The 26,865-nt window shown below is 42.3% G+C and overlaps 2 protein-coding genes and 1 long non-coding RNA gene across 4 annotated transcripts in view; 1 reads left to right on the top strand and 2 right to left on the bottom strand.

The window, feature by feature from the left end:
- The window catches only part of acadl (acyl-CoA dehydrogenase long chain), a 64,161-nt gene extending 44,884 nt beyond the window's left edge, over nt 1–19,277 (bottom strand). The window contains exon 1 of the mRNA XM_042077948.1: nt 19,126–19,277. Coding sequence (XP_041933882.1) covers nt 19,126–19,208 — 83 coding nt within the window. The 5' untranslated portion in view covers nt 19,209–19,277. The remainder of the gene's footprint in view (nt 1–19,125) is intronic.
- Nucleotides 15,138–17,819, top strand: LOC121696876. The gene is made up of 4 exons (XR_006026336.1): nt 15,138–15,524; nt 16,793–16,863; nt 17,080–17,133; nt 17,673–17,819. It is a non-coding gene; the product is annotated as an uncharacterized LOC121696876 (long non-coding RNA).
- A 1,379-nt stretch (nt 19,278–20,656) lies between the features above and the next one.
- LOC121696874 (mitochondrial pyruvate carrier 2-like) overlaps nt 20,657–26,865 on the bottom strand; it is a 77,314-nt gene continuing 71,105 nt past the window's right edge. For both annotated transcript variants that reach the window (XM_042077961.1, XM_042077960.1), the window contains one exon: nt 20,657–21,263. In XM_042077961.1, the coding sequence (XP_041933895.1) occupies nt 21,247–21,263 (17 nt within the window). In that variant the 3' untranslated portion in view covers nt 20,657–21,246. The remainder of the gene's footprint in view (nt 21,264–26,865) is intronic.

The following is a 26,865-nucleotide window of genomic DNA, read 5'->3' as shown; positions in this document are numbered from 1 at the left end:
AAAAATAAAACTTTAAAATTAATTCTTTATTTGACAGGTAACCAGTGGAGTTGGGCCAGCACAAGATTTATGTGCATATGTTTCTTTGTTCCAGTAAGAAGCCTAGCTGCTGCACTTTGGACTAATTGAATTCTAGCAAGAGTAGATTGGTTCAGACCTAAATACAGAGAGTTACATTAGGCTGCGCCTAACGTAACTGACTGCATTCATGATCAACTACGGCACACAACGGGCGCCCCGGTTTTTATTCTGGGGGATTTCAATCACTGGAAATTATGCTACCAGGTTATGAACTACTCAGGGCTTAAAATAAAAAATAAAAAATTCGGTTATAATGAAAAATGTTACACTATTGTGCACATGCCATTATAAAGTAGTCGATGCTTTCAGTGAAAGCCCTTACCACAGTATGTTTCCAGTGAAAACATCATCTGATGGCAGGTTCACAAATATAAAACAGTTCATTCTAACTACAAATGCAATTGCAATGTTTTATTGCGCTACTCTGTATGGTTAGGCCAGGGATGCGCAAACTTTTTGGCTCAAGGGCCACACTGGGTTTTGCAAATTGGCCGGCGGGTCTTTTATAGTCTATCATTTAGTAACAAATGCTGTTTGTTACTAAATGTTGATGCTGTTTAACACATTTATAAATTGTGCACTGTCGCTTTAAGAACAATTCACGTTTAGTTCTCAATGATCTTCTGCCAGCTCCGCTCCGCTATGGCTACTGCTGTACCTATGGCTGTGCCCTCTCACAGTTTATAAATGGTCAGTAGTGGGAACTACTGTTGCCTTCATGATTTCTATTTAAAAGTTTCTTATAAGAAGGAGATATCAATTATCAACAATGACAAGCCAGCTGGAACCTGCCGCTCTCTCTCCCTCTCGTGAGCGCTCAGACGCGTTCCCAATTAAATGGAGAAGCATATCGTTCAAGTTAGATCTGCTGCAAAGGCGATAACAAAGAGTAGGCATCATCTATCATCTCTATGTAACATGATGTTTTGACTTTGATATTGTAAACATTCTCAAAGAAGAGTGAAAAGCAGTTTGCAGTAAAGCTAACCAATGTCGTCTCTCGCAGGAAAAAAATAGCGAGCAGCCTGATAACCAAATTAAATGCTCGGCGGCCCGGATTAATGTCCTTGGCGGGCCGAGTACGGCCCGCAGTTTGCCCACCCCTGGGTTAGGCTATATTACTTGCATGAGAAAAAAAATCCCGAGCAGCTTTCAGCCATTACCAAACATTTTGGCCTACACGCATTTTTATAAAATTTCATTGTTTGAATGTTAGCAAGAAACAACGGGCTACTTTGGAGTGGTCATAGTAGTAGTAGTAGTAGGCCTTTATTGTCACATAGTCACAAAGTAACCAGCGAAATGAACCATCAACCTGTCCATACATTACACAAACATACATATAATATGACAAGGGGGGTAGACAGGACAGGGAGACAGGGCGTTGAGGAAGCATAACATGAGGAGAGGGGAGGAGAAAAAAAGGCAACCCCCAGACTATGCTCCTGTGGGGAGTACAGTGTGGGAACAGGAAAAAAACACCTCAGCAACATTAGCACATACACTTTACACAACATGAGAGACACACGGCTTGCAACAAGGGGGAGGGAGTGGGGGGGGGGTGGAGGGGATACCAGTGCAGGCAGGCAGCCATCCGGTCCTGCAGCCATTTCGGCGCTGGTCACAGACCCGCTTGACAGACTGGGGGGTACAAGCGGCGAAGGCGTGGGATGGGGGGTAGTGGGGGGGTGAATGCATGTCTGTATATATGTTAGATGTATGTGTAGGCCTGGTGAAGCACTCCGCCTGGTGCCCAAAGTCTTAGTGCCTCAGTCCGCAGGATTGTCAAAGCGATAACACAGCAAGTTGCTATGGAGACTGACTGGGACATGACCAAGGCTGAGTCCACAATCAGCAGGTGTCTGTGGGGGGTGGGGAAAGGGATGCAAGAGCGTCTCGCTGCAGTGCTCTTCCGGCAAAGATGCATCCTCTTAGGCTAAAAGATGCATAAATTAGGCTACTGATGATGGCAAGAATAATAATTATGTTATATTCAACTCTGACTAAACACAGTCCTCACATGGATTACCAAGTATCTAGTTGTTTTTAAAGGCAGTTGTTGGAATCCACTTCGTTGTAGGCTAAATACTCTAGACTATGATTATCTGCAGTTGCGGATTCACTCGCAGAAATGCACAGTTGCACACGCATTAAGCTCTACCAATCGTAGCCAATTTTGTGCCTCCACCTTTGATAACACCACATAAACTAGTAGTTAACAATGGATATTTTGATTGAGATTTCTTTGTTTTCATTTTCTAACACTCCGTAATTTCACACCATCAATGATTATCAGGTGAGTGACAGAAGCACTGTAAGCTCCTTTTCCCTCCAGTACTCTTGCGCTCCCCATGACACTTTCAGTTGTCTGCTACAGCTTCCTACAAGGACATGCAGCCAAATCCTGCCCTACTCTGCCTTTTGATTGGCTAAACACGTTTGTTAGGTTGCGAGAGCTGCCATTAGTAGGTTAACTCAGAGCGTTATCTCGAACAACAAAAATGATGACCCTCATTTATAATGATTTCCCGACTTTTTCTTCGGAGGAAATGTTCCTCACAGCTGCGACACGTCGGAAATCTGACAAGGTGCCGGAATACTTTAAGCAAGCCCTGCAATACGTGAGATGTGGACAAGCACCAGTGGCTTCAAATACCTGTTTGCTGCTTTGCAATGGCATTTTAGCAGCTGCTCTCTTAATCCTATGAATTTGTCTGGCAGAAACCTTCCTTATTATGCCTTTGTCTGCACGAACCCGCCTGTGCTCTGAATCAGCGACAAATTTCTTCACAGTACGATGAGTATGCTTACCTTTTCCAAGGTAGTACACAATTTCGTGCTTTTCAGCAGCAGAGAGATCCTTTTTCTTTCCCACATTGCTTGAAACCTGTGGCATGCTTAATAATGTGGAACATCCTCCTTTGATTGGGCTCACCTGGCAAACTAATTATTAGGGGTGTCACCATTCTCCAAATCCTCGATTCGATTTAATTTTCGATTTTAAAGTCACGATTCGATTTGATTTTCGATCTTTTTTTAATATTACTATTAATGCATTCCTTATATGCTACTTACTTTTTTTTGGCCTATACTGCTTTTAGTTTTGAAACCGTTACAACCGCGAGGTTGTAATGTAAACAGAACAAACATTAGGCTAAACAGAGACCTGTGGGGTATACTACGAAGCATGTTATGGTGGCCTTACATTGTACGATTTTTTAAGTATATTTTTTGGGGCTTTTTATGCCTTTAATTATAAGACAGTGGAGAGTGACAGGAAGTGAATGGGAGAGAGACCAGGGGTGGGATCCAGAAAGGACCACGGGGCGGGAATCGAACCCGGGTCGCCGGCGTACGGTGCAGGTGCCCCAGCCAGTTGCGCCACAGCTGGGGCCTATATCAAACATGTTTGATATTATCGCAAAGTCTTTTTAGTCGTGGCTCATGCAAATAGTGACGTAACAATATAAAAACCAATAGTGACCTCTCTCCAATACCAGGAAGGGGCAAAGTAGGTGACAGCTGTAGCCTATATGATTATTTGTTATTTCATTTCTTATAAATTATTAGTCGGCTATTCCACAGAACAACTCTATAGCTGTTAGGGATGTCACACATGAAACAATGCTGCAGAAACACGAAAAAATGCCTTTGATAGGAGTAGGCTATCATATGAGTTCCTGTTGATATGTAGTGCATGATGGAAATAATTTAAAGGGATCTAGTAGTAGCAGTCTTGTAAATAGTGACCCTGCATGATTCCTAGTTGTTGCAAAATCATATGCACGTCCATAGTGGCATATTTGCACGCACAACACTATTAAAGTGCATGTCCACCTGTAAGATATATGACAGAATCCTACACGTGAGATAACTTCGTTTTTCAAAACAATTGATTGGTCAGTGGGCGGTAGATTACACGATTTGAGCTATAATTTAGCACATAACCTCCTCCCGACCAGGTTTAGTTGCGAGCATAAGATACCATGGTGATATAGCGACGCTAAAAAAGATACACTTTCGTGTCACAGCATACCCTGGCTTTGAGCATACCTCGCTAACCCACTAATTAGTATACCCCACTGGGGCCTATTGCACAAAACTAGGATTAGGGATTAAGCCGGGATTGGTTATCCTGGCTCAATTTATCTGTGATCCAGTTGCACAAAAGCGGGATAGGGGGCAGCAGTATATGTTATGGTATAAGTTACCATGGCGATTTATTCTGTGGAGCTAGCCTGCTCCAGACCAGGCTAAGTTCCAGGATCTATTTAATCTCATCCCTTATCTCAGTCAGCTGTCACAACAAACGGACACCAATAGTTATTCCATTGCCCACTACACATTGTTATCACATATACCTAGACCCACTGTAATTATTTAAATGTTTGTGATCATGAATTAACTTTTATATACACGCCATTCCCGACCTGTCATGCGAATGTGACGTCACGGGAGCGCCGTAACCATTTTGTACGTGGTGGTCGCGACACTAGTTGCAATATTCTCTTAAACAGAGGTGTCGCTGTTTGTTGCTGTTGTGAAAAGGCTATCGCTACCTACTTCACACCATAGAAGAAGCAATGAAGCCACTCTAGTTGCCATGGTGAATCAGTGAATCTGTGATTGGTGGCGGGGTCTATTTGAGGGAGCCGTGAGCGTGCATTATCCAGGATAGGTTTCACCTGGCTTGATGAATCCGTGTCTGCTCATCCTGGCTTGCTCATCGTGCAACCAATTAAGCCTGTACGCTCTTGTTTTGGATTCATTGAGCGCAGCTCAGTAACTTATTCCGGATGTCTTAATTCTGCTTTTGTGCAATAGGCCCCAGAACATAGTGAAATGAAACAACACAGAATAATAATTTGATTGTTTCAGCGCACTCCGAAGAGACCCAAGGTTAGTGTTCGTGGAATATGTTCTTTGTGCATTTTAAGCCTTAACCCTTAGAACCTGATTGACACAAAGTGTGTCAAAAAACACACCCTTTCTTCTCTGTTACATTGCTCCGAAACTGTTCATCGCAGCGAGATGAAACCTTTATTGCATGACAGAGCAGAAGTGGGGCTTTCCAAATAGACTACACACTTGTCTGTACGATCAAGTATGAAAATTAAAAAAAAAATCATGAAATTAAATCAAATTGCATCATATTTACAGTCTATACTTCTCTGCGTTCACCTGCGCACTCTCGTTTGAATTACTCGCAAACCCGTGATCGCATCGATATGGCAAGCATCAGATGCAAGAGGGGACACAGGGCTATCCATTGGTACCATGTTTATCGATCCTTCTGGCTTATAAAGACGGACAAAGTGACTGCACACCCATTGCACACCCATTGCTCTCGTTTGAATTACTCACGGACCCGTGATCGGATAGATAGATAGATAGATAGATAGATACTTTATTGATCCCCAGGGGAAATTCAACATATACCACACATGTCAGATGAAAGAGGAGACTCAGAGCTATCATTTGATACCAAGGACATCCTTCTGGGTTATAAAACAGACAAAGTGACAGCAAAATAATAACTTCATATAGCTGGACTTACCCCACGTTTTTGTCTGTTCTTGTGGCAGCATGTTTATAATCCAACGCTATCGTGTGTTTCTCTATGGCAAAGCATGTTCATAATCCTAGCAAATTCCTGCATTGCATCCCAATTTGTTCAACAAAGACACACCTTTTTGCCTTTACTTTGTTCATGGCAATGCAGTAAAAAGTTGAGAATCATTATGAGTGCATACACCATAGGCACGCAGGCTAACACGCAACCTCGGGTCAAGTCAGGTCAGATCAGTTTGTGTCACAGATATGGAACGCAGAAAGGTCATTTTTCATCACTAAATAAAAAATGGCATTTATTTCCGTAAATCACACACCACATGTTTCTGTAAATTACTCAGCCCCAGAGTATCCCTCCAACATGGCAATTATATTGCCCGATTCAGGACAGTCTGCCCTACACACACATGAAATGCATGTAGAGCTATGAGCTTGCTGTGGTGAATAAAGGTAGGGAAAATGCCCTAAAAACAGCTTAGGGTTCTAAGGGTTAAAGTAATTTTGAACTGTAGCTAGATCATCTTTTCACTTGCTAAGATGAGTAGTCTAAGTTAGTGTTAATTGACGTGAATGAACAACAAAATACTTCCACACCGGTGATTTCAGAGTAGCAAGAGGGGTTTCGATTTCGTTAGGTTGATGTGTATATTTTAACTGGCTGCAACCTAAAATTAGAGGAGTGTGATGCCGCAGTTCAGCACGTGCGAGTGCTTTGTGCATCTTGGCATACATGCTGGTCGTGACATTAGGGGTGTGGCTACATCGTCGATTCTACTTTTGAGTTCGAAGTTCGAGATTGAGATGTAAAATCGAAATCGTGACAGCCCTACTAATTATCATAGGTGTCTGAGGGTGATTTCAATTATCCAAAGAGCCCTGAATACCATCCATGAGACACTTAAATCCAATTTGCATTATAATTTGGAACACAGTGTATTTTTTTTAGGGCTGTAACGATATGCGTATCGAAACCGAAATCGCGACACTCATACCCACGAACCTGTGTCGCGGTGTGAGAAGGCAGAATCGTGACGCACCCCTTCTAAGAGTTTCCCGCAGCGCTTTGCAGCTTACACAGCCGCACATAAGCAACACACATCTCCCGCCTTACTTACCAGTACGTTGTCCAAAAATAAACAAATAAATACATTTCATAGCTCTTGTAGTTTTCAATGTAGACTATGTGTGCAACTTCACCAAACAGTATAGTAGTAAATCCCCTCTCCATGCCCCGCTCTCTCTCTCTCCTTCGCACGCAAACAAACAACTGCCACCACTGTCCATCGACGGAGATGCTGTGGAGAGAGTGAGCAGCACAACATTTCTGGGGGTGCACATCAGCGACGACCTCTCCTGGACCACCAACACAGCATCACTGGCGAAGAAAGCCCAGCAGCGCCTCTACTTCTTGCGCAAATTGAAGAAGGCAAGTGCCACGCCTCCTGTCATGACTACATTCTACAGAGGGACCATCGAGAGCATCGTCTCCAGCAGCATCACAGTGTGGGGCGGAAGCTGCACAGATCAGAACAGGAAGACCCTCCAGCGCACTGTTAACACAGCTAAGAGGATCATTGGAGCACCACTCCCCTCCCTGCAGGACATTTACACCACCCGCCTCACCCGCAAAGCACTAATGATTGTCAAGGATACAACCCACCCTGCACACAAACTGTTCAGCCTCCTGCCCTCTGGAAAGCGTTACAGGAGCCTCCGCTCCCGCACCACCAGACTGGCAAGTAGCTTCATCCACCAAGCAATCAGGATGCTGAACACTCTACCCACTCTCCCATCACTGACAGCCCCCCCCACCCACCAGCCAACCAGGAACCTAGGAAACTAGGATCCTGTCTACCAAACCCCCCCCCCCCCCCAGTTACTTCATGTAACTGTTAAGACTATAGAAATATACAACACAACTACCTCTATTTTTTTTTAATATATGTCCTATATTTCTATTTTGATACATACATGTTCTATATTTCAGTCTTGCACTTTAATTTAATGTTTATTGTCTATGGCTATGTCCATAGTATGTCTATGTCTGTATTTAAAGCATGTCTATGTCTGCATGGGAAAGTAAGAAACGAAATTTCAATTCTTTGTATGACCAGTGCATGTAAAGAAATTGACAATAAAAGCCGACTTGACTTGACGCTCAAAGGACACGCGACCCACAGCATGCACATTTAATCCAAAGAAAACATTCACAATTGTGAAAGCAAGGATGCATAGAAGACGACTAACTAAATTACTATTAAATCTGGTTAGCATCACTAGCATGCTGCACACATTTGTTTAAATGGTGCTTTAAATCGCTTGCACAAAATCCAAGAACAGACATGTTCATGTTCAATGTTAATGAAGACGAGAGAGTGAATAGTGGCAAGCTGAGGCGAGCCCGAAGGCTGCCAACGAGGGCCCGGCGCTAATTGTAAAGCAATTCACGAAAGACGCACTGAACAGAAATGCTGATGTGGTACATGAAAATTTAGCTAAAAATGTGGAGAATGCAATGATAACGGGTGAGGAATGTTTAGAAGACAGACTATCGTAAATCCTCAAATGATGGCTGGGGTCTTTTATTTAAGCTGCACAAAGCACAGCACCTTTATTTGGGGCAGGCTTGTATTTGAGGCAGCTAGGCCTTTATTTCTTTTGTAGTGCGTTTTATTGTGAGACATAGGCCTACTTTTCGTCTTTTTAAATGTAGGTTACTGCTTCAGCCTCTGGCAAGCTCAGAAGGGGGGCGTCAAGCGACTGGTAGCTTGAGAGCGACGTGTTGGAGACTCATTGTAAAGGGACCATTGTAAAGGGAGGTAAATCACGAGGAGGAGGAATCTGTGTACATCCGTGACGAATGGTGCCGGGACACTGTAGTAGTATGCAAACATTGCTCACCACTGGCAGAGTTTATGATCATAAAGTGCCGTCCTTTTTACCTGCCAAGGGAAATTACTGCGATTCTGCTAGTCGCAGTATACATCCCGCCTACCAACAACAACAGCGATAAGAACGCGGCTCTTAGTGAACTGTACCAGGCTGTCAGTGAACAACAGACGGCACACCCAGACGGTTTCACCATCTTCACTGGAGATTTTAACCATGCTGATCTTAAAACTGTACTTCCAAAGCTACACCAGCATGTTGATTTTTCAACAAGAGGAGATAACATCCTGGACCTGGTCTACACTACACACAAAGGAGCATACAAAGCCACCCCCCTCCCCCACATTGGACTTTCAGACCATATCACTGTTATGCTAATGCCCGCATACAGACAAAGGGTAAAAACGAACAAACCGGTTCGTAAGCAGGTAAAAGTGTGGCCTGAGGGAGCCTCCGATGCTCTTCAAGACTGCTTTGACACAACAGACTGGGGAATGTTTAAGCAGGCAGCCACTTACAACAACCGGACAGACATAGAGGAGTATACAGACACTGTAACCTCTTACATCACCCACCAAGTGCATCGATGATGTGACCCACACAAAAGACATCATCACTCGGGCTAACTGGAAGCCATGGCTGACAGGGGATGTCCTCAGGCTGCTGAGGGCCAGAGACAAAGCCTACAGAGCTGGGGATGAAGCTGGCATGAGAACAGCGAGAGCCAACCTGTCCCGTGGCATCAAGGAAGCAAAAAAGGAATACACTCACAAGATAACCACCCACTTCAAAGACAGCAGGAACGCACAAAGCCTATGGCAGGGCATTCAGGCCCTCACGGACTACAAGCCCGCGCCACAGAGCTGTGAGAGCAACATCCCTCTGCTTAACAACCTGAACCGCTTCTTTGCTCGCTTTGAAGCACAAAACAGCACCTGCCCACAGAAGACCCATCCCCCTCTACATGAGCAGCCCCTGTGCCTCTCTGCCGACAGCGTGAAGAGGACACTTGCTGCTATCAACACCCGTAAGACAACAGGTCCAGACAACATCCCAGGTCGTGCGCTGAAGGACTGCGCAGGGGAGCTTAAGGATGTCTTCACAGACATCTTTAACACTTCCCTGAAGCAAGCCATCGTCCCATCATGTTTCAAAGCTGCCACCATCATACCTGTGCCGAAGAAAACTGCTCCATCCTGCTTCAATGACTACCGCCCTGTGGCACTGACACCCATCATCATGAAGTGCTTTGAGCGGCTTGTCATGTCACATATCAAATCCATTCTCCCCCCCACCCTGGACCCCTTCCAGTTTGCATACCGAGCCAAGCGGTCTACAGAGGATGCAATCTGCTCTGCCCTCCACCCAGCCCTCACCCACCTGGAAAAAAGAGACTCATATGTGAGATTGCTGTTTATAGACTTCAGTTCTGCATTCAACACCATAATACCACAACAACTCATCTGCAAACTAGACAAACTTGGACTCAGTACCTACCTCTGCAACTGGCTACTGGACTTCCTCTGTCAGAGGCCCCAAGTAGTACGTGTTGGCAACAATACCTCAAGCAGCATCACACTGAGCACAGGGGCCCCCCAAGGCTGCGTGCTCAGTCCGCTGCTCTTCACCCTGCTGACGCATGACTGCACTGCAACCTACAGCAACAATCACATAGTGAAATTTGCTGACGACACAACTCTGGTGGGTCTCATCACCAAGGGCGACGAGACTCAATACAGGTTGGAGGTCGACCATCTGACCACGTGGTGCAGGGACAACAACCTCCTGCTGAACGTCAGCAAGACCAAAGAGATTGTTGTTGACTTCCGGAGAGGTCACACCCAACACCTGCCACTGACCATCGACGGTGCTGTGGTGGAGAGAGCGAGCAGCACCAAATTCCTGGGGGTGCACATCAGTGAAGACCTCTCCTGGACCACCAACACTGCATCACTGGCGAAGAGAGCTCAGCGCCGCCTGTACTTCCTGCGGAAACTCAGGCGAGCAAGTGCTCCACCAGCCATCATGACCACATTCTACCGAGGCACCATTGAGAGCATCCTCTCCAGCTGTATCGCTGTGTGGGGCGGAAGCTGCACTGAATACAACAGGAAAGCCCTGCCTTTTTCCTCAAAAAGAAATTCAAGGACTTTTAAGAGGACCTCAATTTATTTATGTGCGTTTTCAACTTTCAAGGGCCTTGACATTTTTTTTAGATTCAAACTTTCAAGGATTTCAAGGACCCGTGGGAACCCTGGAAAGTGCACAGAACTTGTTCATTTGAGAGCGCTCTCTCGCAGCTGTAGACGGTAATGTTTCATGTAGGGTTCATGTCAGTTAATATGAATTAACATTTAAAAACATGTTCAATATATTTTCATATATAAGTCGCACCTGACAATGGGTGTGTTCCAAACGGAGACAGCTGCCTACTGCCTCCCTCCCTACAGAGAGAGCTGTCTCACTAGACATGACTTTGGATTAAATGCATCTTTTAAAAATGAGCGTAGCACTCTAGAATCTTTGGTTAACACTACGGTATGACGTTAGCAAAGGCCTGACGTTAAACTAAATTAGCTTACGTAAGCTAGCAGGCTAACGGTATAAATTAGTTTTACGGCCGGCAGATATATCAGACCAGACGCTATTAATGGTTACAACAATGGCATAATCAGATAGTAAATTGTTTATTTCTAATCTGTAATCTGCAAATCTAAGCAAAATAAGATCACACAAATGACATTTTAAAAAGATTCAGCAGCCATTACCGATGTCATCCGCCATGTTTATTTACCTTTCACAGCTGTTTCAGACGTTGCCGCAAGGGATTATGGGTAGGAGGCAGCATGAAGTGTGCATCGATGCTGCCTTCAAAAATGACCGTTATTTGGGAATTCTAAGATATCTTAAAAGGCAGCAGAATTTGTTTTTTCGGTTTCGAACCGCACTTGCTGCCTTGCTCCCCAGTTAGATATCTTAAAAGGTAGCAACTTTACCCGTTTCGAACACACCCTATAAGTTGCAGGCCAGACCAGCCAAACTATGAAAAAAAGTGTGACTTATAGTCCGGAAAATACGGTATTGAACAAATTGCAATCTACATGCCATGTCAAACAGTACAAGTAGTACAACCGAATATTAAATAGATTGTTTGCAAACTATGGTAATGTTATACTAGTGTGAACATTGCACTTTCATCACGTTAGCAAACTATGATCACAGTTGTTATGTCTCATCAAAATTCACTGATGAAGGTTCGCTTTATCCCAGAAAACCACACTCGTTTCACTTAGGCTATAAGCCTAGACTGAAGCTGAAGAGATGAACTTGGCACTTATCATGTAGTGGTGTTTTCTATAGCCTATTCGTTGTCACCTGTCGTTCTTTGTGAACTCTTTAAAAATGTTGGGATATAGGGGAGCGCGGGGAACAAAATAACACGGGGTTAAATATAACATGGACTTTTTTCCTAGTTGCAGAGGGTTGATCGGGGCATGCTATTGGTCAGTTAACCACATTACTAGGAGAAGGTGTTCCACAAATGTTCAGTCAGTATGGACGTGTTTTCACGGAGATCTACAGCAAAGCGTCTTTTGGAGGCATCAAAGTAAATGTCTAGGTGGTACTTATCTTTTGATTACTGAGTTATGGGTGCAGCTCACTGACTTTTATCTTGTATCATCTTAATAATCGTTTGTTGGCTAAAATTGAACACCGTTTTGAAAAATGTAGTCAACTCACAGCAGGAGCTACCTTCGTATAACAAACATGACGCAGCGGGGTTAGTTGTAACCTGTAACCTGCAGGAATGAATGCTATGGTACGCACGCCACGGTGTGGCTTACGTGGTTAATTGATGATTGGTGATTTGACAAGACAGTTTAGAGAATTGGAGTAGCTCAGAGAGATAATCTCTCAATAACTCAGTAGAAGGCAGAGCTTTCTGCTACCGTGCACCCCTCCTCTGGAATAAGGTCATCCTTAAAAATATTTTCGTTTGCCGTAACCCGACCGACCCTGTCAATTTAGAACCGACCCAAATATTTATTTTTTTCCCCTTTTAGTCCGACCGACTTGCCGGTTGTAAACTTGTGTTAATACCGACCGATTGTTTTTTTTACTCTAAACAACCAATACAAATGCAATAAAATAATATTTCTTTTAGTAGGCCCAAGTATTGTGAATATAAATTGCCTACATGCAAACGTGGCTCACTTAAATAAAACCCTGTGGCGTCATCTCTACACCATTGGTTTTACGCATGTCACACTATGGCCTACGCTTCGTTTCATTCACACAAACTGATAATGCTTTTACTTGGCATGAAGTTCTGGAAGAACTGTGGCCAGATCTTTTCTCATCCCTTCTCCCCCCCTAGTCTAACGGTGACCGTGTCGGAGTATAGAAATTGGTTGTGGTCTATTTAGCATTTCTCAAAATATGGGTCCGCAACATGGAGACTGCTGGTCCGCGGAGTCGTGGAGTGAAATTTGGCCCGGTGCTTCATTTGATAATTTGCTGCGCAGTTGATCAAGAAACTGCGGATCGACGAAAGAATAAAACAAACGTTTCTGCTATCGATGTCATTAAACATGGAGCCCTACGATTAAGTGGTGGTATGAGCATTCATTCAATGCGCGTCTGCGTGAGAGAAACTGAAACTAATCGATAACGTTGGTATCAAAGCTCCGCTTCAACCTGTTGGAAGGCTATTTATTTATTTAACGAAACTTAATAGAACGACGTTGTTTTTTGGAACTTCCTTAGAAACAGAGCAGAGACTGTATAATACACTGTATAGCATTGAGTATTGTAGGCCTATAGTCAAATTTCAATATAACGTGGCCAAGAGCTTGTAGCCTTCTTTCTGGGTACATGTAGATGAGCCCTATGACCCCAAAGTCTGCCATGACCGGGCCTCAGGTCAAAGAAGTTTGAGAAAGGCTGGTCTATATAACCTGCATCAGAATGAGGTTTGCAATGGTGCGCCTGAAGGTACGGGTTGAAGACCCAGTCAGTTACGTCACGATATGCACATTTGTGTAAATTCATTCCTACGTAATCACCATGACCAAAATTGTACTTTTTTTTTACTTTGAATCTTGAAAAAAAAAAATATTGACCTACCTACCGACCCATTTTTAATTTTTTTTGGCTGTTACTGCAAACAAAAATATTTTTAAGGATGGCCTGAGCGTATTACAGTAATATGGGATATTCTACGGGAAAATATTAAAACGGCGGGGAAAAATGATAAACCCGGAAAAAGTGTTTTTTTTTCGGTCCCTGTGATTATTTGTGAAATTGTGCAAACGGCCTTTTCAAGTCATTCACAAGCTCCCAAATTACGCTCGTCTGAGAACTTGAGTTTTGGATAATGTTCAGCTTCGGCAGCTTTACAATGACTGAGGAAGCCTAGAGGCGAGTCCATAGCAACAAGTTCATGTGTTTGAATTTGTTATTACCCATTGTGCTTTGTTGAATGGTCTCAATCTTTTATTGTTTTATAGAGCTGGTAAGTCCCGCCCTTTCCGCTATCCCCGCTGGACCTCTAGATTGAAAAATCGTTAATGCAAGTGAATGTGAGAAAATAATTATTTTCTGGTCCCGTTTGAATTTTGCCATGAATGTGAACATATGTTGTCTGTGAATTTTTAATATAAATTTTCGTGTAAAGAATGCTACAATTGAGCAGGTAGAAGTTTGATGCGGTTAAACTTTGTGTGAGAGCACTTTGTGGACTACAACTTTCCGCTAGACGACAGATCACTAGTTTCCCATAACAACCATCAGTTGGTCGAGATGTAGAGGGTTATTAAGATCGACTTTGAACACAGTGAACCATACAACTTTACAATCACACTGTATCATAGTGTTAATGTGTTGAGTGAAGCTAGACATGTTTCAAATATTTTTGTTACCATGTGTGTTTATTCCTGCCGTTACAAAAACTAGCATCTCAGCTAATGTTAGCGATTAGCTCACGTCACAGGCGACATGTAGTCTTTCTCGTTATGTCTTTTCCACAACTGATAGCCGAAGAATCATATAATATCCTGTCAAACTCGTAACATGAAAAATTATATTAAAAATTCACAGACGACATATGTTCACATTCATGGCACAAATCAAACGGGACCAGAAAATAATTATTTTCTCACATTCACTTGCATTGACGATTTTTCAATCTAGAGGTCCACTGGGGGTTTAGCGGATGGGCGGGACTTACCAGCTCTATTTCATGTGAATACTTACTAGAGGAGTAACTTATTTCAAGTAGGCTAATGCAGTTGCAGGAAGTGTGCATTTAGTTTCCATGCTTATTGTGTTTCCACAACGATGTTAGTGAGTAAATCTACTGAAATGGCCACCATCTTGGTGAAGTGTGATGTGTAAGATCAGAAAGCAGAGGTTGATTTCAGAGTGATAGCCTAAGTCGATGTGTTTTCATAGCGCTTAAAAGTGTGGGCGGAAGGTATCGACAATTGGCCGAGGAGGGTGATGTCTTTTTTGAAAATGATGCTGAAGGGTCGTTGAAAATTTTCTAGCAGGGAGGGGGTCATGTAACCTTTGATTGAAGCACTCAAAATCCCTCCCGTTTGTAAATAACGAACAGTCCCTAAGTGAAATTAAATTGAAAATAATCCGCTGGATAGGTAGGCCTGGTTTAGCCTACTTATTGCAGGATCGAATCCAGTTTAATGCTATAAAGTTTGTAAAAATATAGCCTATACATGCAGTGTAGTGTACCCACACAGCAAAGGAGTCTGTGGCGGACCCGCCCTCAAGCCGCCAGATCCGCCGGACAGTCAACCTCCGATTTGGCTATGGGCACAGAACACAATCCGACTCCGCCAGCGCGCCCTCAAACCGCGGCGGACCCCGTGCGAATGCGCATATCGAACGCGCCCTCTCAAGTTAACGGCTCTTTCCTCAGTTTTCTCGTTGATGGAGTGGAAGACGGCGGCGTCTGAAGGCTCACTGTAAGTATGCTCCTATATGCTTTCTTTTGAAGTTACCTAGTCTATCCAGTGAAAATGTACTTCCATAACACAAATTACTTACTTATCTAGCTTTGCTTGCTGATATAATCCGATTAGAAATTGCTATACCGTAACGTTAATGGCCAGCTTGATGGCTGTAGCTTCTAGTGCTAGCTCATATTAGCTGCCAAGTTACACACCAGCTAGTTTCTAGGTTGCGCACGCTAATTTAGCTCACCTTTCACAGGGCTAAATCCTGTCTAACTTGAGCTTTGTTAACATTTCATAACTTAACTCAAAATTATGTTTAAAATGAGCTAAGCTAACTTCATGTGTTTGCCTGCGAACAACAAAGTTGGCTTGCGTGAGCTAGCGTTAGCTTGTTGGCTAACGATAATGTTAACAGGAAAATTAGTTTTTTTTCTTAGTGATTATGGACTCGGGCGCTGTCTTAAAGAAAACCTAGGCTACTTTGGATGTGTTTAAACATCATTTCGTTCTGGTAGGGGGCTGATTTTACATTGGTTAACGTTACCTGTCTTGGATAACTTGAACGTTAGCAGCTGATAAGCTAATTAAGGTTATAATGATATTCCCTGTCATAGCCCGATGTGAGTCGTGCATGCTCAGATGTGTTTGTTGGTGTTTGTGTTTGTTTTTGAACTTTGTTGACAATATTTATACTTAAAACAAACTGCTTCGGGATTAGTGCCCTTATATTTTGTAAAAGTTAGCGAGAAGTCGGCTAACTGGCATACTATGGGCTCTGCTATGTGGCTGCACAAAATAAGCAGGGAAGGATTTTCGATCAGCCGATATAAAAAGTCCGTTTTTGCAGACGTTTCCTGGTTCCAAAACCGGGCTTTTGCTAACTTTTATCTAATATAAGGCCACAAATCCCGAAGCTATTTGTTTTATGTAGACATACCGCCGTCAACAAGTTCATGGAATGATGATGAATGTTTCTTGGAGTAAGATTTAATGAGAAGGGGCAGTATTTGACTTTTGCCTCTTATAACTACTTTTTCACATCTTTACATGCTTCATTGTGGAGCGGAGGTCTTTCTACCGGTCAAGTATCATTGCCTTGTCACAGACCAGACGATTTTCAACGGAACTATGAGCTAAAATGATCAGCATCACACTCTCTGGATCCCGATATAAAGCTCATTTTTTAATGGAGTGTAAGATTGGTAATGTTACATATTTGGCAGTTTCTTTCTGATGATAAAAGTAATGTATATTTATGTTCTACATCTGTGTTACAGGTCATTCACCAGTGGCTCCAGTCTGGTTTGGGGGTCTACCCTTTCTCATCCTGGCCTGCCAGCCAAGTAAAGTAAGCTATACAGTTTTACATTTGATTTATTTGACTTTTGGTCCACACTTAAAAAATAATAATAATAATAAAATAACCACATGCTTTTGTAACTGCCTTTATCAGTTCAGGATGAATTGAATGTAAATCTCAACATACAAAAATATGCTTGTCTTCTGTAATAAAATCCACCTACTTCAAAAGCTCTCTAATGAAATGCACATATTTTTATTTTAGAAGAGAAATAACTACAGACCTCTGCTGCTGATACCGGTTCAGGATGAATTGCAGGTAAATCTCAACATATAAAATGCTTTTATCAGCTTTGATAAATACCTCATTTCTAATACCCCCAAATGCTGGACTGTGTAACTAACAAGTAGTTGTGTCTGGGAACTGCTTTTCTGATGCCTTTTTTGTATTTTAAGGGAACAGGTCTTTGCCAAAATGTGGTCAATTCCATAACTCCTCATCACACTTACAGGAAGGCTACACTGCGCACGTAACTGAAGCATTCAGTTTGCAGAGCATCTGTTGCAACAATTGGCTTCCACTGTAGTCAATGGAACTGGTTACACCAGACGTGACGGCGTACAGTATGTTTAAAAACATTGGATTAGTCTTCTAAAATTATTTTTACACTCTGCGAACCGAGTGCTTCACTTGCGGACTCGGTGTAGCCCAGGCCTTACAGGTAGTAGATTTTGTCACAGTTAGACAGAGCCGATAGCAGCCTGCTGACGGCGGTAGCTTTATATTCATGTAGCAGACATTCCGTTTAAAAGTAGGTAGTTCATTTAGGTCATTTTGTTATGCTTCTATGATTACAGATGCTGCGAGTCAGTGGTTCAACCAGCCAACAAACAGGAAAAGCTCAAGGCGGAGTCTTAACTGTCAACAACTCTACCCAAAAAAATCAGGCTACTTATTTCCCACTAAGAAAAACAGTGGTCTGGTATGAAGGTTATCTGTGTTTTGGAACATGTTCTTAATATTCATTAAATAATAATAATAAAAAAAGTTTGACACTTTATGGTTGCATTTCATTTTACCTCTAATACCTGTTCAATGTATTTAGTGTCTACGATGACCTCTCATTGAGCATTGAGGTGCGGTGAGGAGCATTGAGACAAGTTTCCACAATTGGACAGTTAGCAATTGCATAAAGGATTTACAGTTTGTAACTGATGGATAACTTGTAGGCTATTGTAGTGTAGCAGAGCTGAATTGATGTAGCCTACTGCTAGTTAAACCCCTATTTTCATACTTGCTGTTTCACAATGAAGGCATTTGGTTGTAAAATCACAACGTGTTTCACATGATAGATTTTGACTTCATGTCTTGAACTGAATGTATTAAGTCATTTGTATTATTTGTCATATTGGTTGGTACAATACTTTACATTAAAACCTAGTGCAGTCTAGGTGTTGGCCAGATAGGTTAAGCTATATATTTCTGTAGTAGTAGCTAGTTTTTGGCCATGAAATATGCCAGGGATATGGGCCAGATGAACTGCTTCATGAACGGATCCTAAACGGATCCTGGACGGATGATTAGCGGGTCCGAAATGATTCCGCGGCGGATGCCTCTCATATGACCGGGTCCAAAGCGGACCCGGAGCGGATCTGTGGCTCATTCGCGGATCCAAAGCGAAACCGTGGCGGATGTATCCATTTATGTACGGATACGCAATGGGACCGCCGCGGTGTCTGATCGGATCCGCGAACCAGCATCGTGCAAGTGGACACAGTTTCGGATCCGATTTCTGGATCCGTTCCGGAGTTCACCGTACCTCCGCGGCGGATACGTTTCGTAGTCCGTTTGCTGTCTGGGTAGTGATCGTGGCGTAGATATGAAATGCTACTTCAAATCCATCTAAAACAACTTGTTTGTGAATGTTTGACAACTCCTGCAGCTGTGAGGAGCAACGCGAGCACGCGCAAGGAAACCAGTAGCAGATAGGTGGGGGAAACCAGAATGGCACACAACACCATAGCCTACAGGCGCGCCTGATATCACATAATTACACTTGTTTGCACCTTCAACAGCATGGCTTAACTTTACCTGGTTAACGCCCACAAATGCCCATAATGTTTGTGTGGAAGAATGACATACGGAGAGCTTAGCTTACGTTAATAACCACACAAAGTTACAAAAATATTTCTATAAGTTAATGTTCACGTTACCTGAGGCCAAACACAATCGAAAAGGTCAGTGTCAGATTTCACATTATACTTCAGGGTTTACGATTAATTGCCGTCAAATAGGACACGTTGAAGTTACCTGTCAACGCCAAAGTATTGTCCGCAAAGGTCAGTTCTCCTCATTCGAGAAGAATACTTCTGAAAAACTTTAAGGACATTCATCTCAGGAACTAAGTTACTGTCAACTTTGGTCTACACTGTTCTGCCAGTGGCTCCTCAGGAAAATGTCAATATGGCTGCCGCTTTGTCATAATAAAAGCCTGTTTCCGAAATGCATCAATATGCTCTGTCGCTATCCACTTTGTAGAGTTTAAAAGGGTGGTTCAGGATTTTGGATAGGACCTCATTTCCAAGTTAGCAAGTGTGATATTTATTAGTGGAGACATGTTTTTTCAAAATGTTTCATCCAGTCCTTCTAGTTGCAGAGTTCACAGGTGCTGGCTAGCACAAGTCAACAGTATGTGTTAGCCTGCCACAAAAAACAGTCTTACCCACTCCAATTATAACGCCAGACAATCAATGTAAATGTATGCAGGGGCTTACCTGGGCTATGGGGCCTCTTAAAAATAATAATAATAATAATAATAATCAACTAGAAATGCATTAATTGCTGACAAAGATCCTTAATATAGACCCTTTCAACAATAAAAACAAAAACAATGCTTGAACGTTCTATTTGGTTCCCAATCTACTTCCTCTGCATTAAGATAACATATGGAATGTTAAAATGGAAAGCCTTGTGGGGCCAACTATGATGCTGATAATGGAGCTCTCAGGAACGGATCGCGGACCCGCCGTGGCTCCGCGCTGCATCCGCTCCGCATCCGTGATTAAAACCATAACTCCGCGGCGGGTCCGTTTGGGACCCGCAAATTGATACATGCATCCGCCGCGGACCCGCAACGGACTCATAAAGGCTCATCTGGTCCGGGTCCGTTTTGGACCCGTTTATCTAATTTTCAAAATCCCTTCTGTTCTTGCTGTAGGATAAAATAGGATAAACTATAGGATAAAACAAAAACTATCACTAGGCCTAGGCTAGGCTACTACAGCAATATAGGCCTAAGATTAATCTGCATTGCCTCATATTTTAACTTAACAATACTGTCAATAAGCCTAACAGAAAAGGTTTAAGTACCATTTACTGTACAAAAGTGATCACTACTCAATGGAAATATAAAGTTGACATTTATGGAAAGTTACAGGTTATAGGCTATTCTGTTTTAGCCTACGTTGCCTAGGCTACTCTACATTAATTTTGTGGTCAAACCACTTGGGGAAGGAGGGGGGGGGGGGGGGGGGTCCCCTGTGAGTTCATACATCAAATGTGAGATGAATCTGATGAAACTTCTAGTAATGGTAGAGGTAAGACCAGTGAAATAGCCATTCTATCTGTTGCCAGGTGGTGATACTATGCCAGAAATGCATTTTGGACATTACCATAATAACAATAATAATAATAATAATAATAATAATAATAATAATACATTTTATTTAAAAACTCCTTTCAGGACACCCAAGGTCGCTTCACAGATAAAACAAATAGAAGGAAAAAAATATATATATCAAAAAAGGAGTATAATCAATAAACTGAAGTTTCAGCCAAATCAGCCAATGCTTCGTGACTTTGACACATTTTGTGTTTATTCAGAGAACTATTTAAATTCATTGCGCCACCATTTCGACACATTTTAACACCTTCACTATTTATCATCAACAACATCTTGACATCATGTCCTCTAATTTTGATATAGTTCGGATGAACCACCTAGGAGGAGTGTGTCGAAATTGATCCACCACATTGATCCACCATTGATCCTCCATTGTAATAGATCACATTTCATCAAAATTATTATTATCTCGACTTTCAACGTGAAATAGGCCCTTAGAGTGTGCCTGCTATGGAAATTATGCAGGGCCTATGTTATGACATCACAAAATTGTGGAAATGGAAGGTCGATCAGGAATACACAAGGCACCAAACTACACGTTTAAGTAAGCCTGTTGGTATTTTCAAAGTGTGCTTCTGAACATACTCAGTCAGGTTCTCCATACACTGAAGTGATTTTTTGGAGAACAGTTTGAGAGAAAAATGTTTTAATGGAGAATGTATGCTCTTAATCACACAAATATTATTATTATTTTTTCATTTCTAATGAAGTCTTTGGTTCGTCACGGATCTGGTTCTTCTAGTTCTGCTTTAGTCCTTGATTATATCTGAAAACAGAAAAAAATAAAGAGATCATCACTTCATGTTCTCAGCAAACAAATGCATATACATCATATATGTACTTAAACAATTATAGGGGTCTCTTTAATTAAATTCAGTAGGCCTATACATCTGTTCTTTATTCTGATTCATGAGATAGCTGAAGCGTTATCAAGTTCTTCAATTCAGAACTCATTTTCTTAGACATATTATCTGGCTCTTCAAAATGTTGCAGAAAGTTCCACATGAACATTAACAGGCCTTTCCAATGCAAAGTAGAGGGTGACAATTTTTTAGGAATCCCGCAGGTCACGGTATTCCCACGGGATTCCCGCGGTATGGGAGTCAATTTCATTGTTGGTTACGTGATAGGGACGGGATAGAGCATAGCAATAGACGGCACCGAAAATCAAAAAATCCAGTGGAAACTAGATGGCAGAAGTGTGTAGGCCAATCTGCCCACCAGCTTTTTCTACTTTGTCACCTACAGAGTTTGACAGGTACGATCTTTCAAAACGCCATGTTATTTCCCATAGACATTTGACGACCGAAGGTTGGATGGATACGGAAGTTACGGAGGCGGGACTTATTCTGGAGAGGTCTATCAACGGGAGCGGGCGGGAGCGGGGCGGAGCCTGAAATTAAAGAAAAAAAATTATGCTGCAATGCGGTGAGTGCGCCCAAAGATTGCGAGGCATTTCAAGAGAACCACTTACAACTCACAATACGTTTGTTGATTGGCTACTGCTAGCCGCAGAGTAGCCTATAAATACCCCAAATAAATACCTGTGCTTTGCGCAGCCTAAATGAATAGTACACCCCGGACATAATTTGAGGATTTACGGAAAGTATGCAACGATGTTGGACACCTGGCGATGCTCTGGCCGTCTACTGTGCCTCTGACTCCGCTGCCACATTTGGATGGTAACTCGACAAGTGACCGCGAAGATTGGATGTCCTGGATGCGTACAGTGGGTATCAGTTAAGTTTGGACGGTTTCCTGCATGAATTGCGCACACCATATTCTCGGCAGAAATGGCACAAACTGCAGTTGACACAAACAACCACAAGTTCTGCCACTACTATTTTTGATGCGACTTGACTTACTGCTTCCATGACGCAGTTTCCAAGTCAATTTAAGTTTAAGCTTTCACTTGACAAAACATTCTAATATGAAAATGTAGATGCAATTGTTGTAAAATGGTGCAGCTCCTTTACGAGAGCCCTGTGCGCAGGGATGGATAGAGAGAAAGCGAGAGGGGATATGTATGTTAGAACTGAGATGCGTGTGGAAAAAGTAGACGTGCTGTTGAGACTGGAGCGAGTCATATTCAAAAAAATTCAAAAATAAATCTGCAGATAAAACCAATATCCTCATTCATTGCAACCGTAACATGCCTGCTTGCCGACGTTCAAACGAAAAAGATATCAAAGCACTTTTTGCGTTTGAATGTAGCACGATGTTTAAACAGCTGGACAAATGATTTAGGTAATTGATTATAGCCTGTACACCAGCAATTGTTGAACCTGTACAAGGACATTGACAGTAGCCCAGCCTAACAAGCATGTTGCAAAAGACATTGAAAGACACAATTCATAAATAAATCATGTAATCTGCAGCGCTTTATTTAACAAACTGCAAGCAACAGGAGGGTTGAGTCTAAACGACACTGAGTTTTTTGAAGTTTTAGAAATATTTTCGTATTTATGTTGTATACCCTATTTGTCACCTTCGTTCACATAGAGTTGATAGACTAATGGTAATGCAGGGGACTGCGACAATGGCAAGCAGGGTTAGATTCCTGATCTATGCATAATGCACAAATTTTGCCAGGGCGGATAAGCATAGTTGTAATGGGCATGAATAAAAAAGGCAAAATACGTCCTTTGCCGAACCCAAATTTTATCTTAACGAAACAACTCTAAATATCAGAGTGGGATAGGTTGGGATATTGTAGAAATTTCACTTAAATTGCAACCGCAACATGCCTGCTTGCCAACGTTCAAACGACAACGAAAAAGATATCAAAGCACCAAACAAACAACAAGAGGGTTGAGTCTGAATGACACTGAGTTTTTGAAGTTTAGAAATATTTTCGTAATAAAAATGGTCATTTAACCAATAAAGGCTGAAAACTTATAGGCTACATGCAACCCAGCAGAAGACTATTATATTGGCAAATCATTGAACACCATTGGGTCAGGCATCAGCATAGTGCTTGGTGTCAGAATTTAAGCACGATAAATGCAAATGACTGAAGTTACCACTCACTGTCAATGACATGTGCAGAGTAGGCTACCCTAACACCAAGGTAATGTGTGGAATACCACCTATGACTTATCCTTTTTTTTGGCCATTTAAACATAGATTTTTATTCACATAATTACTAGGTTGTTGCCTTTTCTAGGTGGCAGTCCAGGATAAGAAATAGCAGTTCATGAAAATAAACTAAAGGTACAAAGACATTTTTAACGCGTTATTATTATTAGTCCACGCGTCTGTAATTAATTCAGCGAAATTAACATGTTATCCTGACAGCCCTAATATAAATCATTAATAATACTACTATGTCAATGTTATGTCTAAAGTATAGGAATGCATACTATATCCAGTCAAATTTTGTAGTATGCAAAGCCACCACTTTTGTGTCGTTTAGTATGGACGTATACCGAATTACACCTTTTTCCTTCCATGCCCCCAGGCTTGTGATTGGGGAATCCTCCATGAGCCAAAGGCAAAGCAGGAATACATGGAGCAGACTTGTATGATTATCCAGGAGAGGGGAGTTTTCCTTTCTGACAGCGGCCTGCTCGGTGGCTCTCCAGATGGGATGGTGGCCAATGACCTCATCATTGAGGTGAAATGTCCCTATTCAGCAAGAACCAAGACCAACCTGCAGGCAGCGGAGAGAAAGGACTTTTTTCTAGAATTGGATGAAATCACTGGCTTACTGAAGCTCAAGAAAACCCACAATCACTGGCATCAGATTCAGGGCAATCTGCACATGACAGGAGCCAGCAGTTGTCATCTTGTGGTATGGACTCCTCTTGACCTTGTAATCCTGCTCATCCAGGATTGTTTCCTACCTCGCATTCTGTCAGAACTGTAAAATGGTTGGTGTACTGACCCTGCATTCATGACCTGTTCTAGTGCAGGGTTTCATTCTGCTGCAGCTTGCTGGGTCACCAAGGTATTTCTTCTTTGTTTTGTTGCACATTCTCATCACACAGTACATAACACACTACACATAGTCAGATGCCATTTACACTGATACTCCTAGTCTCTTTAAGGGGTAAGGCCTCATTTTATCATTCATGATATAATTTTATCAAATGACCATTTATATTTGTCTACTGCATGGTCTTCCATATTTTGTTGTGCTTGATTTGAGCCAGGCGATTGTGGTATCAAGAGGAATCAAATGGAAATGTTTGTATTCAAAGTTAACTGACTGGGAGTGGGAGCAACTGTGTGACGACTCATTTTTGTCTGCTAGTTCAGCTTGTTTTGCACCTAGCCTATCGAAGTGTACGTCCAAGTAGTTCCCTCAATTATTCATCCAATTGATGGTGGCTTAAACTGAATGATTTTGATGTGACAGACAAAAATATAGACATGATTAAGACATACGTAAAACAATGACATTTATTTTTAAGGATTTCAGTTTCAGGCATGAATTGGTGTGGTGTCTTTCAAATCACAACCATTGTTCTAATGATTTAAGCAAGGACACTTAAAAATGTTGTGACAGACAATTCATGCTATTTCACGGAGAATGGGCTTCTGTAAATTCGTAAGACAAACACATACTTTAAGGATCTTGTTGGCATGCTTCTTATACTGATATGGGATGTAGGTCAAAATATCAAACATTTTCAGACGTTGTATAGAACGCTCCACATGAATCCTTGCACTGGCAACAAGTCTGTTGTGGTTAACTTCCTGCACTGTGAACTGTCCATTGACAAGGAACGTTGGGATGTTCAGTGAAACTCCCTCAGGCAAAATGTCACGAATAATGAATCCCTTATCTGCCATCACCGTATCACCTGGTTCTAGCTGTTGGAGTACTCCGCAGTCAGCTGTTATCACCTTGTCCGAGGTACTTCCACCATATAGGTCACTGACGAAGGTAATAACTCCATTGGGAGCCACGCCAATCAGAGCTTTAAGTGTGTTGCGTCCTTTGTAATGACTGTACCGATGACTCTGGGTGTCCAGTCTTTCTGTGTTGGAGACAGCCACTTCAGTGCAGTCAAGCACAATCCGACAGTCAGGAAATGGCTGGAAGCAATCTGGCAGGGATGTTTGGTTTTTGACTCTGGAGGGGATGTTGTTTTCCATCATGCCGACATATAAAATGTCATACAGTGCACTGCTGATGGTGGTGAAGATGTTTGTGACTGTGGTACGGCAGCAATTGAACCTTGTTGCAAGGTCTAGGATGCCACAATTCAGTCGGAGCTTCATCAAAGTCAGGAGTAGCTGATCGATAAGGGGCATAATTTGTACATTCCAATTGAAATGATACTGGAGATCAAATTTGGAGAGAAGGGCTTCCAAAAAGAGGACAGTGGCAACATCTGGCAAGCCAGTGTAGTAATTGACTTTGTCAGGGTGGGAGGAGATTTGACTGAATGAAAATGTTTGTTTTTGTTTCTCCAATTCTCGTTTCAGTGTGTCTGAACACTCTTTACACTCTTTAAACTACATGAAGAACCCAAAGTATTTCCATACAGCACTTTTTAGAGTTGGTGACGTAATTGTCCGCTCATGCTGGCCATTCTGTATCTTCCATTTTCGAAACAGGGGGGCTATTGAAAGGGCTCTGGCTCCAGTCATTATTTGTGTTACTGGCTATTAGCTTGATTTGGTCATGGGCCAATGCTACAATACGTTTGAGATGGCAAACAATAAAATAAAAAAAAACTAATCAAGACTGTAAAAATGTGCTACACATGGCACTAAAAACCGAATAGTTTATTTATTGTTCGACTACGGCTATTTCACGTCATGTTCGAATGCATATTCGAATATCGAATAAAAAGTGACAGTCCTATTAAAGAAAGCAACAAGTAGCCTAGCCTACAACTTCTGTTGCTGCGTGCGCTGTTATTCTGATAGTTTTGGATTCAGTGGCAGGATTCCTGCTCAAATAAAAGATGGGCGTGATGATGTGTATGCTGTGCATTTACGGTGTTAATGGACTCCTAGAGTGGCTCTGTCTATTGGACTGACGATGGACACCTGTAGAGGACTGATGGGATTGTAATAGACAATGATTACGTGCACCTGTGAAGAGGGAGAAGTTCGTTGACATTGGTTGATTAACCACTTGTTTTCACCTGGCCCGGTGCTTTATATGAGCGTGCGAGGTGACCGGGAGGAGAAGGCCATGAGAGGAAAATGCGACAGCAAGTGGCACAAGGGCAGAGAGCCCACCATCACCGCAAGCTAAGTACCCTGCTATGGGAAGTTATATTTCTGTAGCGTTACTTGCTACGAAGTGGGGAACGAAGTGGCGGGTGGCTCATGAATGTTTGTTGTCCGTTGCAGTTCAGGATTACATCGGCCGGGCAACAACGCGATCTGGGAGAAACCATGTTAAA

Source organism: Alosa sapidissima, chromosome 22 (assembly GCF_018492685.1).
Source record: "Alosa sapidissima isolate fAloSap1 chromosome 22, fAloSap1.pri, whole genome shotgun sequence".
Lineage (NCBI taxonomy): Eukaryota > Metazoa > Chordata > Actinopteri > Clupeiformes > Clupeidae > Alosa > Alosa sapidissima.
Note: the sequence above shows the minus strand (reverse complement) of the source record. Positions and strands in the feature narration are given on the sequence as shown.